General features: G+C 34.8%; 1 protein-coding gene across 7 annotated transcripts in view; it reads left to right on the forward strand.

The window, feature by feature from the left end:
- Positions 1–15,008, forward strand: part of ATF7IP (activating transcription factor 7 interacting protein) — a 105,267-nt gene that overhangs the window by 76,271 nt on the left and 13,988 nt on the right. For all 7 annotated transcript variants that reach the window (XM_055336745.1, XM_055336748.1, XM_055336746.1 and 4 more), the window contains 3 exons: positions 6,238–6,314; positions 6,834–6,922; positions 8,552–9,187. In XM_055336745.1, the coding sequence (XP_055192720.1) occupies positions 6,238–6,314; positions 6,834–6,922; positions 8,552–9,187 (802 nt within the window). The remainder of the gene's footprint in view (positions 1–6,237; positions 6,315–6,833; positions 6,923–8,551; positions 9,188–15,008) is intronic.

The raw sequence follows: 15,008 nt of genomic DNA on the forward strand, positions 1-15,008 counted from the left end.
CTGTTACTGTCTTATGACTGATATCTCTAACTTATATGCTTTTTAGTTCTTACTATAAAAGAAATGTAAAGGGATCCCTGGGTGGCTCAGCAGTTTGGCACCTGCGTTTGGCCCGGGGCATGGTCCTGGGGTCCTGGGATCAAGTTCTGCGTCAGGCTCCCTGCATGGAGCCTGTTTCTCCCTTTGCCGTGTCTCTGCCCCCCACGCTCTCTCTCTGTCTTTCATGTGTCTTTCATGAATGAATGAATGAATGAATGAATGAATGAATAATAAATAAATAAATAAATAAAATCTTAAAAAAAGTAGAGATATTCTCATCTTTTATGAAAAATCAATGATGTAATTGATTACATTTTTAAATTAAATCTAAATTCTATATTTTAATTTTTTACTGAATTTTAAAAATTGTTTTAATTGTGCTATAAACACATAACCTAAAATGTATCATTTTTAACTTCACAGTTCAGAAGTATTAACTATATTAATATTGTGTAAAGATCTTTAGATATTTTTCATCTTGCAAAATTGAAACTCCATACTATAGAATATCTCCCATTTCCTTTCCCCTCAGCACTTGATACTTTTTGTTTCCATGATTTGACTACTCTAGATGTCTCATAAGTGAAATCATATAATATTTGGGGTTTATTTGTTTGTGTTTTGGTTTGTTTTTTGGTGAGTGTTTCATCTGTATAATAGCATGTAATAAGATTTCCTTTTTAAAGGCTGAATAATACTCCACTTTATGTATATAATATATACCACATTTTCTTTATTCATGCATTTAATGATGGATATTTGGGCTGCTCTCATCTCCTGGCTTTTGTGAATAATGCTACAGTGAACATTTGTGTGCAGGTAACTCTTTGAGATCCTAGTTTCAAATCTTTTGAAAATCTACCCAAAAGTGAAATTGCTGGATCATGTGGTAATTCTGGTTTTAGTTTTTTGAGGAGCTTCCATACTGTTTTCCAAAGAGGTCACACCATTTTACATTCTTACTAACAAGACACAGGGTTCCAATTTCTCCACATTCTTGCTGACGGTTATTTTCTGTTTTGTAATAGTGGCCCTGCTAATGGATGTGAAGTGGCATTTCATTTGAGTTTTGATTTGAATTTCTCTAATGATTAGTGATGAGCATCTTTTCAGATTCTTGTTGGGCATTTTGCATATCTTTGGTCAAGTGTCTGTTTAGGTCCTTTGGCCCCACCTATTTTTAAAAAGATTTTATTTATTTATTAATGAGAGACACAGAGGCAGAGACATAGGCAGAGGGAGAAGCAGGCTCCCTATGGGGAGCCTCATGTGGGACTCAGGAAGCCTGATGTGGGACTGGATACCAGGACCCCAGGATCACAACCTGAGCCAAAGGCAGATGCTCAACTGCTGAGCCACCCAGGTGCCCTGGTCCTTTGCCCATTTTTAAATCAGGTTACTTGTTTTTAATTGTTAAGTTGTAGGACTTCTTTATATATTCTGGATGGATATTAACCCCTTACCAGGTACATGATTTGCAGTTAATTTCTCCTGTTCATTGGTTTCCTTTTCACTCTGTTCATTGTTTCCTTTGATGTGTAGAAGCTTCTAAGTTTGTTGTAACTTCCTTTGTTTTGCTTTAATAGCCTGTGCTTTTGATGTCATATCCAAGAAATCATTGCAAAATTCAACACCATGAAATGTTTCCCCTATATTTTCTTGGAATTTTTAGTTTTGGTCGTATATTTAGGCTTTTGATTTATTTTGAATTAATTTTTGTGTATGGTATAATGATCCAGCTTCATTCTCTTGTGTTTGGATATCTAGTTTTCATACCTTTAGTTGAAAGACTGTCTTTTCCTCATTGTGTAACCTTGACATCCTTGTTGAAGACCAGTTGACCATGTAAGTGAGAGTTTATTCCTGGGATATATATTTTGTTCTGGTGTACCTGTCTTTATGCCAGCACCACTGTGTTTTGATTACTGTAGCTTTGTAACATGTTTTGAAATCAGTAAGTATGAAGCCTCCAACTTTGTTCTTCTGTTCCAGGATTGTTTTGGCAATTCAAATCCCTGGAGATTCCATACGGATTTTAGAATGCTTTTTTTCTATTTCTGCAAAAAATGATGTTGGATTTTGATAGAGATTACATGGAAACTTTTAATCACTTTGGATAGTATGGACATTTGAACAATGGTCAAGTCCATGAACATGGGATATCTCCATTTATTTGTATTTTTTATTTCATTCCACAGTGTTTGTAGTTTTCATTTTAAAGGTCTTTTGCCTTCTTGGTTAAGTTTACTACTAAATATTTTATTCTCTTTCATGATATGTTATTTTCTTAATTTCTTTCTCAGATTTTTCATTGTAAATATATAGAAATAGATTTTTTGCTCAACTATAATTTCTTATAACTTAATTATGTAACTTAACAATAATAGTTATTATGTAATTTTAACAATTGTATAGCACATAGTTTAATATTTATTACTATTATTATTCCTATTATTATCCTGCACCATTACTGAATTCATTTGAACTTTATTTAATGGATTCGTTAGTGTTTTCTGCTATAAGATCATGTAATCTGAAGCAAAGAAAACTTCACTTCTTCCTTTCTAGTATGGTTGCCTTTTATATTTTTTTCTTGTTTAACTGCTCTGGTGAGATCTTTCCAATATCATGTTGAATAGAAGTTGGTGAGCATGGGCAACCTGCCCTTGTTCTTGATCTTAGGAGGGAGAGCTTTAATTGATTCACTGTTGAGTATGATGTTAGCTACGGACTTTTGACATACAGTCTTTTGATATTGGAGTAGTCTCCTTCCATTCCTAATTTGTTGAATGTTTTTATTTTATGATGAAAGGGTGTTGAATTATATGAAATGCTTTTTCTACAACAGTTGAGAAGATCATGTAGTTTTTTCCCCTTCATTTTGTTAATGTGGTGTTCAGTTTATTGATTTATACATTGATTGATTTTTCATGTCAATCTCTCCTTGCATTCCAGTGATAAATCTTAACCTGGTCATGTTAATATGCTGGTGAATTTGGTTTGCTAGTATTTTGTTGAGGATTTTTACATCTGTGTTCATCAGGGATATTAGGCTATAGTTTTTTTTTTTTTTATTGTGGTGTCTGGTTTTGGTATCTGGCTATAGTGGCTTCATAAAATTGGTTTGGAAGTTTTCTCATCAGTTCTTTGGAAGACTGCTGTTAATTCTTTAAGTGTCTGGTAGAATTCTGCACTGAAGTCATCTGGTGCTTGATGTTTTTTGTTATTAGAATGTTTTTGATTACTGATTCAGTCTCACTACTTGTATAGATCTTGTTCAAAATTTTAATTTCTTTTTGATTGAGTCTTGGTTGTGTATTTCCAGAAAGCTGCCAGTTTCTTCTAGGTTACCCAATTTGTTGCCGTATAATTGTTCATCGTAGTTTTTTGTAATCCTTTTTTATTCTGTGGATCAGTTGTTCCCTTGTCTTTCATTTATGATTTTATTTATTTATGTCTTCTTTCTTTTTTTCATAGGTAATGTAGGTAAAGTTTTGCCAATTTGTTGATACTTTAAAATGCCAACTCTTAGTTGATTTTTTTTCCTATTGACTTTGTGTTCTCTGTTTTGTTTATTTCTGCTATAATCTTTATCATTTCCTTCCTTCTCCTGAGTTTAGTTTGTTTTTCTTTTTCTAGTTTTTTGAAGTATTAAGTTAGGTTGTTGATTTGAGATCTTGCTTCCTTTTTGGTGGAAATGTTTACCACTATCAGTTTTCCTCTTAGTACTACATTTGCTGCATAAATTGTTCCATAAATTTGGTATGTTGTATTTTTGTCTTAAGATATTTTCTAATACTTCTTATGATTTCTTCTTTAATTCATTAGATTTTTAAGTGTGTTTTAATTTCTACATATTTGTGACTTTTCCATTTTTCATTCTGCTATAGTTTTCTTTTGTTCCATTGTGGTTAGAAAAGATATTTGATATGATTTTCATCTTTATAAATTTGGTAAGGTCATTTTATGACCTAATATATGATCTGTACTAGAGAATGTTGTGTGTGCACTTGAGAAAAATTTGTGTTTTTCAACTGTTGGGTGAAAATTTCTGCAAATGTCTGGTCCATTTGGTCTTTGGTATTGGTTCAGTTTTGCTATTTCCTTATTGAATCTTTCTCTGGATCATCTACCCATTATATAAAATGATATACTAAAGATTCCTACTATTATTGTGTTGCTGTTTCCTTTTCAATTCTGTCAATGTATATATCATTTGGAGGTTTTGATGTTATGTGCACAAATGTGTATAAATATTATATTTGGTCAACTGATGCTTTTACCGTTATATAATGTCCTTTTTGTCTCTTGTGACAATTTCTTACTTCAGCTCTCTTTTGTATTATGTAAGATATTATATGTGTATAATTTCTTATCTGAAGAGTCTTGACTCTTTCTACTCAGAAGCTCTCCACTGACTTCGGTCTTCTATATTACAGTTTTGGTTTTGTAAGGCATAATTTTGGACATCTCTCTACTGTCTGTGCTAGTGTGATTTTTCTGATGTTGTACCAAACTAATAGGCTCACTTTATTTCTCATGTAGCCCCCAATCATCCAACATATGCCTCTTCCTCCAAGTCAGGTAGAACAGAAACCAGTGCCTTGGACAGTCTACTAAAAAGCAAGAGTATTGCATGAAAGTTTCATTCTTCTCTCCTTTTTAAAGGAGAAGCCACAGTGAGGAATTTTGATTGTGCTGCACTGTATCTGGGGGGTTTGGGGTTTGATGGGTAAATGAAACAGACTTTTCTGCACACTACAATGCACCTTTTCTTTGCCTTGCTATTTCTTGGGGGTCCTATAACCTCTTAGACTAGCTTCTTGAATTCTGACAAAGGAAATTTGGTCTATCCCATGTGGAAAGTGGTGTTGGTCTTCCTATTCTGCCATCTGCTGATGTCACTACAGTGTAGAACTTAAGGTCTTCCATCCAATGACCACACAGTATCCTAAGTCTGTTGTATTTAGTTTATTTATTGCTTTTTAACTCCTTTTTCTATTTTTCTCTCTGAAATGTTCTTTATCTTCATCTTAACTGTTTTGGATGTAATGATTATTCAAAGACCTATTTGAAGATGCATTTTCCTCAAAAACTTTTTTTTTTAAACTTTTTCCATTGGTACTACACTGTTAACTTTAATTTGCTTTTCTATTTGTTTAATATGTTTTTGTCCACAGGAAGATTTTAAGCACCTGTAGAGCAATTCATTGTAATTTTATCTCTTATTTTCTCTACACATATAACTATAATGCTATAGCTGCTGGTTAAAATTATTCTTTTATCCTATAAAAAGCATCAGGATTTGTTGATTGAAAAGAATAATTAGTGGAATCTGCTGATATGATCAACACTTATCACATTTGTTTTAATATTTATTGTTATTACACTTAATCAAGTCTTGAGCAGTTATTTATATTTCTTAATTTAAGAAATATATGATGATAGTGTAATTACTGATGGAGGCCCAAGTAATGGTAATTAATGTGTATAAGAATTCCATTTCTATATTCCTTGTGTTTTGGAGGAAAAGGCTGAAATTAGTTGATACTTAAGTTTAGTATTGAGATATCTTTTTATGAAGTTATAACACATAGTGGCAAGTAGTTTTTATAATAGTTGTAAAAATTATTTTAATTTGAGAAATTTGATTTATGACCCTAGGCACCACTTAATTGGTAATCAACTGTTTCTGGGTAAGAATAAATATGTACTTTGTTGAGTTTCTTTTGGTAATTTGGTGTCAGTAATGCGTAGTATGTAGGAGGCATTCACTAGATATTGAATGACTATGTCTAGTTATTCTTTAGATTCAAATTATTAATATTTACTGAACCCTTACAGCATGTGAACCATTTTCACATTCTTTATTTGCTTATCTTAAAAAACGAGGCGTAGGAATTATTATATTAATCTTTCATACAATAAGCAGTTGTTTCAGTGGATTAAGTAATTTAAGTGGCAATGCCAAGATTCAAATTCTTGTCTCATCTAGTAATATTTTCTGGAAGTAACAGATAATATATTGAGAAAGCATATAAGGTTTTTTTTTTTAATATTGTATTGGTTTCAGGTGCACAACATAGTAATTCAACATTCATATATGTTATGAAATCACAATAAGTCAAGTTAAGATCTTATTCTTAAAGATTCCTGGTGTATTGGGTTTTATTTTACCTGGGTATTTTTCTTCCCCAGAATCCACCAAACCCACCAGTATCACCAGGAAAGTCTGTAGTTGACATCAACAGCAATAATAACAATGTGCCGTACAGGTGAGAATTGTAAACAGTCTGTCAAATTTATAATTATAGGAAAATTTTAGAATGTATTCTTATTTATTTTTGTAGAGATATGTATTTGGAGTATACTGGATTTAGATTTTCTCCTTTTTTGTTATATTGTTCATTTGTTGTTACTGGCTTTGCTAATTTATTATAAGGCTTTCTTTGGTCGTTGAAGATTTCTTTAACCACTTATACTAAATAGTATTCTTTCATAGTAATTGAGAAATGCTTTGATCAAGGGTGATAAAAACTAATGTCTGCGGATGTACACAAAAGTAAAAGTGTTGAGAACATTAGAATATAAGAGACAGACTCTTCCTTAATTCCATAGACCCCAGCATGCTGAAATCTATGTGCTGTCTTTACCTTTGTATTCATTGGCACTTTTATGCCACCATACTCAAGTCTTGCCAGTCTTTTCCCTATCAGCCACTGCTTTGAGTATTCATAAATTGAGGTGCTCCTGAATGGCATTTTCATGACTATTTGTGTGTATATATGTTGTAGAAATGCAGGCACAGTGAGACAGATGCTGGAGTCCAAAAGGAATGTAAGTGAGAGTGCACCACCATCCTTTCCAACCCCTGTGAATACAGGTAATATTTTTTAATACAAAAATGACATTTTCTTAGTAATTGAAGGTTTTGGTTGTCTTTTCTTACATCTTTTTGAGATTGATATGCTCTAAGGAAATGAGCGTATTTATCTAAAATTAAATAATTACAAAATTTTATCAAAAAACCAGGAATACAGATATACATGAAAATACAGAAATTCAAATCTCTAGTGTTTCTCAAATTTTCTAATTTCTGTATCCCTGTGTAATCTTAAAATAATATAAAGAATCCCAAAGAGCTTTTGTTTTTGTGGCTTATGTTGATATTTACTGTAGTAGAAATTAAAACAAGTTTTTAAATGTTTACTTAAAAATAACAGACCTGTATCATGTAACACAAATAACCTATTTGAATGAAAAATAACTTTTTCAAGCTTAAAACAATTAGAAGAGTTATTTAGGTAGTGAGCGGTACTACCTTGAGTAGTAGTGAGCTACCTTGAGTTTTGTACTGAGGCATCAGAAGTTTTACCATCAGTGCAAATATTTACATGTTGAGAAAAATCAAGTAATATCTTATTATTTTTATGAAATAATTTTGACATTGCCACCTCCCTGAAAGGGTCACAGTAATCCCAGGTGTCCCCCTGGATAACACTGAAGATTGCTGTTCTAGTGTGCCTATGATTTTGGAAAGAGGACAGAACAATAAGAAAGAAATTTGGTCATCAATTTGAAACCTGTTCAAATGAGAATAAACAAATAGTGGAACCAAAATTACTTTAAAACTTCCAGGGCAGCCTGGGTGGCTCAGTGGTTTAGCGATGCATTCAGCCCAGGGCGTGAACCTGGTGACCCGGGATGAGTCCCACATCAGGCTCCCTGCATGGAGCTTGCTTCTCCCTCTGCTTGTGTCTCTGCCTCTCTCTCTCTCTTTTTCTTTCTTTCTCTCTCTCTCTACCCCCCCCCCCCGTGTCTCTCACAAATAAATAAAAAAAATCTAAAACAAACCCCCCCCCCAAAAAAAAAAAAAATTTCTAGTGGCTAGCATTTTTGTTTCTCTGGTGTTTGGTTTCAATTCCCTTATTTCTTAATTCATCACCCCTCTTTACCCAAATCATATAATGTCACTAGAGTGTCAGTAGAAGCAGCTTCTCCATACCAGCTCCTGTCAGGTAATTTAGTAAAACTTGATTCACAGAGGGTTCACACATGGTTCAAGTGATAAAAATACCACATCCAAGCTTACTTCATTCATTAATAGTGATGACTCTTGCTAGATTGTCTGTTTGAGTTTATATTTTGTCAGTGTCCTAAGGCATTCGTGTTTTTAGGGTAGTTTCAAAAATGTTTGTACAGTTTTACCAAGTTTTCAGTCATTTTTCCAGTTAATCTGAAGTGATGATAGTAATTTTCAGATACTGTTTTGACACTGAGATAGTAGCTTCCATAATAATCATAAGCCATGTGCCAAACATAGGTGCAAAAATACTTATATCAATTTAATTTCAGGAATTTCCAAAACTTAAATCTGGAAGAAATTTTATTATGAAAGATTTGGTTATATCTACTGTAGTAGATATAGTCATTAAATTTTATCTTGTTGAATTATGCTTGCTGATAAATGAAGACAGCCATTTAAACTGATACTTCTTTTTTCTTTTTGTAGTTTCTTCAACCAGTCTTGTCACTCCTCCAACTGTTGTCAGTAGTCAACCTAAATTGCAGACTCCAGTGACTTCTGGTTCTTTGACAGCAACATCAGTTCTTCCTGCACCCAACACAGCTACAGTAGTTGCTACTACTCAGGTGCCTAGTGGAAATCCCCAACCTACAATCTCTTTACAACCTTTACCAGTGATTTTGCACGTACCTGTTGCGGTATCCTCCCAGCCTCAACTCCTACAGAGTCATCCAGGGACTTTAGTGACTAATCAACCATCTGGCAACGTTGAGTTCATTTCTGTACAAAGCCCACCTACAGTGAGTGGTCTTACCAAAAATCCGGTATCCTTGCCAGCCTTGCCAAACCCCACTAAACCAAACAATGTTCCTTCCGTGGCCAGTCCCAGTATTCAAAGGAACTCTCCTGCCAGTGCTGCACCATTAGGGACAACGCTTGCTGTACAGGCTGTTCCAACAGCACACTCTATTGTACAAGCCACAAGGACTTCTTTACCTACAGTAGGCCCATCAGGACTCTATAGTCCATCAAATAATCGAGGTCCCATACAGATGAAAATTCCAATTTCTGCTTTTAGTACTTCATCTCCTGCAGAACAGAGCACTACTACCCCAAGAATTGGTAAGTCACTGTGTAGGCTTAAGAATAGAAATGCAGGCATGTTAATGGCCTATTGTAGATAATTGAACATTTGTGTGTATTTGTGGAAGTGGCTATCTTTATTTGAAGAAGAAAGTAAGTAGAATATCCTAGAAATTAGTTTTAGTATATTTTTAGTTACCTAAGAAATAATATGATGATATTTGAAAATTTATTTTGAATGAAAAGTTAGAATTTTAATTTAGCTTTTAGTAATTTTTCATAATCTAGGTGAAATTTTTCATTCAGGCTTTCAGGCAAACATTGTGAATTACTCTTATAATATGTTTGGCAGAAGTATCTGAATAGAACACATTTATTTTAAAGTATATAATTTACATAATATATGCTTACATGGGCAAATGACCAACCACATATCTTCCCTACCATTTGTTAAAATCCTTTGTGCATTCATCACTCACATCTTACAAATTTGAACAATTTAAAAATAGGTTCTTCCCTCTCTAATTTCCTATAAAGTGATTGCTTTTTGTTTTCTCTATAAAAGAAAAATATAAAATATTTCCCCGTGACATATTACATGATTTATGTTTGCATATGTCTGTATATTTTCCAGTATTGCAAAAAGGAGAAATTGATTGTACCTGTATTTAAAATCTGTAAAATTCTGTCTTCCTTGTTCTTAAGCATACATTTTGTATGCATTCTTGAATTGTTTTATTCTTCATTTCTGGCTTCACACTTAACTCCCAATTGAAAGATTGGCAAAAATGTGTAATGTGTAGTAGTGAAATTGCTGCTAGTATCTCTTTTACTGACATAGTAACTATGAAATATAAGAAACATTCAAATAAGAAACATTCTAAAGTACAAAATTTGATAACTGAGATATACAAGCATTTTGGTGTTTTAAATTTCTCATGTAGGCATTAGTATACTTGCCCTCTGAGTATATTTTCTTATATAAAACAGTGATTATAGTATTTCATAAGGTTTTTGATAGTAAATGAGTGGATGATCAAAATTAGACAGGAGCTAAATATTAACCTCATACAAATTTACATCTGGGATATAAGAGGAAATCTGAAATTTTATATAAAAATGAAATTATTAATATTTAAAATGTAAATACTTGCATGGTACAACAACAATATTTGTTAGTCCTATCTGCTACCACATTACTCTATAGTAGACACTCCTATTCATGTTTGCAGCAGTGAAGATGGTTACTTTTAACCGAGGTCAATGAATGAGCAAGATTTTGGGGGGTTACTTCATTTTTATCTAATTTCTTTTTCTTTTAATCCTTAGTATTTTTTAATATGTCAGGTAGAAATTGATTTCTCATAGACATGTGATTTTGGAGTTTTTTATCCTTATGTAATAATATTGAGTCTAAGTTGAAACAATTTTTAATTCATGGTCACAAGATAAGATATATCCTTAAGCATAAAACTTGGCCTGAAAGACCATGGCTTGAAAAGAAATAAATAACTTAAAAGATTTTGCTAAGTTTTGTGAATCCTCATACCCTAAACACTTCTATGGATATCAGAGTTATATATCAATTATTCTGTTTTCTTAAAATTTTTTTGACCATTTGTTGACACAGAGGGTATATTTTCCCTCCAAATTAATGAGCTCTAATGTACTCTATTAGTCATAGTGTCAGTCTGTTTTGTTATTTATCTGACTGTTCTTAATTGTTTTGTATGTAAAACTAATAGTTTTCACAATCATTCTTCATCTGTATAGCATTATACTTTTGCGATGATATATACTTAAACTTTTGTATTTTACCATATATTTACTTAACATATTTTATGTACTCTATTGTATAAATTAAGGAGATCTATATTTCAAGTTCTATTTAGATTGCTTACTTATATTTGAAAGTAAATTATTGGATACTAACCATAAATGTGACTGATAAACTTTTTTGTATATTGTTCATCATGTTAATTAGAATGAGATCTGATGAAATGATGTATTCTGTACTCATGCATAATTTTAGAGGAACCATAAATGACATTAAAGTAGGCATTTAGCTATTTAGGCTTCCCAAAACCTAAGCTGAAGCCATATGGCAAATTTTGGCTGAAAATGAAGATTAAAGCCAACTGTTAATACATTCATAATATGATATATCAATTAGTTGTATAATTAAAACTTTTTAAGTCTTATACTTAATGTAGATATTATTGACTTAACGAGAACATAGCCTAACTAACTAGAATGCATGTGTTTTGTATGTATTTTTTTTTATAGTTCATGTGTCCTCATACAGTAAGTCAGCATTTTCTGTTTATAATAAAAGTAAGAATCCTTCTAGAGACTGCTAGGAGATTTAGGGCTTAAATTATAATTAATTTTATTCATTTATAGGGTGGAATTAAGACACTAGAGGAGTAGAGAGACCCTAAGTTTGCCTCATCTCTCAAGTGCATTAGTAGTATCATACAGCTGGGTAAATATCAAATAATTTTAAACACCTAAGAAATCAGTTTGAGGTCTGAGAGCAAGCTACGCAACTAGGGTAGAGAAACAGCTACATCTCGGAACCACGTAGAAGCTGCAGAGAGTTGATTTGTTTGAGAAAAGAACTGCAGGAGGAGAGGGACCCCTGATTACAGAGAAAGGAGAGAGGAGGAGAGAGAAAGAGAGGAGAAAAGTAGTGCACAGCAGATTGCACAAGAGAAACTTTTCCCCAAAACCATCGATTGGGTAAAGGAGAGGGACTGATTACTGCAAGTTACTATAGGCGGTGGATTGCAAAGTCTGAAGTTTTAAAAGGCCTTGCCATCACCATGGTTTTGCCTGGCAGGCTTAGTCGTATCCCTGTGGGGAAAGAGGACAGAGAAACCTGGGAGTGGGCAGTGTGGTCTGAGGATCCCCTGGAGAAAGGAGAAACCGTTCTCTTTTTAGAGTGCATTTGGTAGTGGGTGGCGTGGCCTCTCTGGGACAAAAGAACTGGTGGCACTAATGTGCTGCGTTGTTCCCTAGCAAGGAATAAAAGACAGTGGCTGAAAGAAGCAGACCTTGGTGCTGGCTTTTTGCCTCATTTTACCATAAACTCTGAATTGCTGCCCTGTCATGCAACTGCTTTTCTGGAATGAAACAGCAAAAGTGTGGTGAGACCCTCCCCCAGAGGATCAGCCTGGGTCCCTAAAACTTGGAGTTTTGAAACCCAGCTGCATGCCTGCGACGAAATACAGGAGTGCTGTGCTGCCTGGCAGGCATACAGCTCGAACACAGGATGAAGGCAAGGATCTGATAGAGAACCGGGGAGGCAAGAAGGGTGATTGTTTGCTCTCTGTGAGGGCTTCCTGAAGAGTGGCAGGGGTGAACTCCCCCACCCCGTCCCCCCCCCCCCCTTCCCTACTCCAGGTCCAGGAGAACAGTGATGCCATTCCTATCCCCTTTCAGTCCTGACTGACTAGAGTGAGCAAATCAGCACCACCCATTGGAGACCAGAGCTGCTTACCCCAAGCCCCGCCTTATGCACCCTGTAGGTGTTCATAGAGTGCTTTAAAGCTTCAGCTCTAGGGGAAATAGGATCTGGCTTTTTTGCGGGGAAGGAGGGGACCTCCTCTTAATATAGACGTTCTTCTCAGGATCAGGAATATAACAGGCTTTACTAACAATCACAAAGAAACAGTGATATAAAAAAAAGAGGGAATGAAAGATACTAGATCCCAAATGTAGACTTAAGGAACTCATCAACTCTTTAAAGCATAGTAGCATTTGTATCATAAAAGTCCCAAAAGAAGAGTGAGAAAAAGGGACAGAAGGCTTATTGGAGCACATTATAGCTGAAAACTTCCATAATCTGGGGAAGGAAACAGACCTCAAAATCCAAGAAACCGAGAACTCCCATTAAATCCAACAAAGCACTAACACCATTACCACTTACAGCAATGGACAGATCATTTAAACATAAAATCAGTAAGGAAACAATGACTTTGAATGATACACTGGATCAGATAGACTTAACATATATTCAGAACATTTTATCCTAAAGCAGCAGAATACACATTCTTTTTTTTTCTTTTTAAGATTTTATTTATATTTGTGAGAGAGAGCAAGAAAGAGAAAGAATGAGCATGAGTGGGGGGAAGGACAGAGGGAGAAGCAGATTCCCTGCTCAGCAGGGAGTCTGACAAGGGACTTGATCCCAGGACTCTGGGATCACGACCTGAGGTGAAGGCAGATGTTTAACCAGTTGAGCCACTCAGGTGCGCAGAATACACATTCTTTTTGAGTGCACATGGAACATTTTTGAGAATAGATCACATAGTGGGTCACAAATCAGCCCTCAACATGTACAACAAGATTGAAATCAGGGATCCCTGGGTGTCTCAGTGGTTTAGCACCTGCCTTTGGTCCAGGGCATGGTCCTGGAGTCCCAGGATCGAGTCCCACATCAGGCTCCTTTCGTGGAGCCTGCTTCTCCCTCTGCCTGTGTCTCTGCCTCTCTCTCTCTCTCTCTCTTTCTCTCTCTCCTGGTCTTTCTTGAATAAATAAATAAAATCTTTTAAAAAAAATCATAACCATGAATATTTTCAGACCACAGTGCTATGAAATTTGAACTCAACCACAAGAAATAGGAAGGCCACAAATACATGGAGGTTAAAGAACATTTTTTTTTTAAAGATTTCATTTATTTATTCATGAGAGACACACAGAGAGAGGCAGAGACATAGGCAAAGGGAGAAGCAGGCTCCTTGCAGGGAGCCTGATGTGGGACTTGATCCCCAGATCCCGGATCAGGACCTGAGCCGAAGGCTCAACTGCTGAGCCACCCAGGCGTCCTGAGGTTAAAGAACATTGTAAAGAATGAATTACTTAACCAGGAAATTAAAGAAGAATAAAAAAGTGCATGGATGCAAATGAAAATACAGCATTCCAAAGTCTTTGGAATCCAGCAAAGGCAGTCCTAAGAGGGAAGTGTATTGCAGGCCTACCTCTAGAAGCAAGAAAAGGCTCAAATAATGCAAACCAACTTACCATGTAAAGGAGCTAGAAAAAGAGCAGCAAATAAAGCCTTAGGCCAACAGAAGGAAAATAATAAAGATTAGAGCAGAAATAGATGATACAGAAACAAAAAAAAAAAAACAGTAGAATAGATCAGTGGAACCAAGAGTTGGTTCTTTGAAAGAATTAATAAAATTGATTTACCCCTAGCCAGACATATCACAAAGAAAAGTGAAAGGACTGGAATAAAATCGCAAATGATAGAGGAAAGATCACAACTGACACCACAGTATGTAGAAAACCTGAAAGACTCCAAAAATTTGCTGGAACTAACACATCAGTTCAGCAAAGTTGCAAGCTATAAAATCAATGTACAGAAATCTGTTGTTTTTCTGTACACCAGTAGTGAAGCAGCAGAGAAAGAAAGGTATCCATCCCATTTACAGTTGCAACAAAAACCATAAGATGTGTAGGAAGAAACCTTACCAAAGAGGTAAAAGATCTGTACTCTGAAAACTATAGAACACTTGAAGAAAAAAATTGAAGAGGACACAAGGAAATGGAAAAACATTCCATGCTCATGGATTGGAAGCACAAACATTGTTAAAATGTCCATTCTACCCAAAACATCTACACATTTAATGCCATCCATATCAAAATACCACCAGAATTTTTCACAGAGCTAGAACAAACAATCCTGAAATTTGTGTGAAACCACAAAAGATGCTGAGTAGCCAAAGCAGTCCTGAAAAACAAAACCAAAGATGGAGGCATCACAATTCCAGTCGCCAAGCTGTATTACAAAGCTGTAATCATCAAGACAGTATGGTACTGGCACAAAAGCAGACACATAGATCAATGGAACAGA

This window comes from Nyctereutes procyonoides, unplaced genomic scaffold (assembly GCF_905146905.1).
Source record: "Nyctereutes procyonoides isolate TBG_1078 unplaced genomic scaffold, NYPRO_anot_genome, whole genome shotgun sequence".
Classification (NCBI taxonomy): Eukaryota; Metazoa; Chordata; class Mammalia; order Carnivora; family Canidae; genus Nyctereutes; species Nyctereutes procyonoides.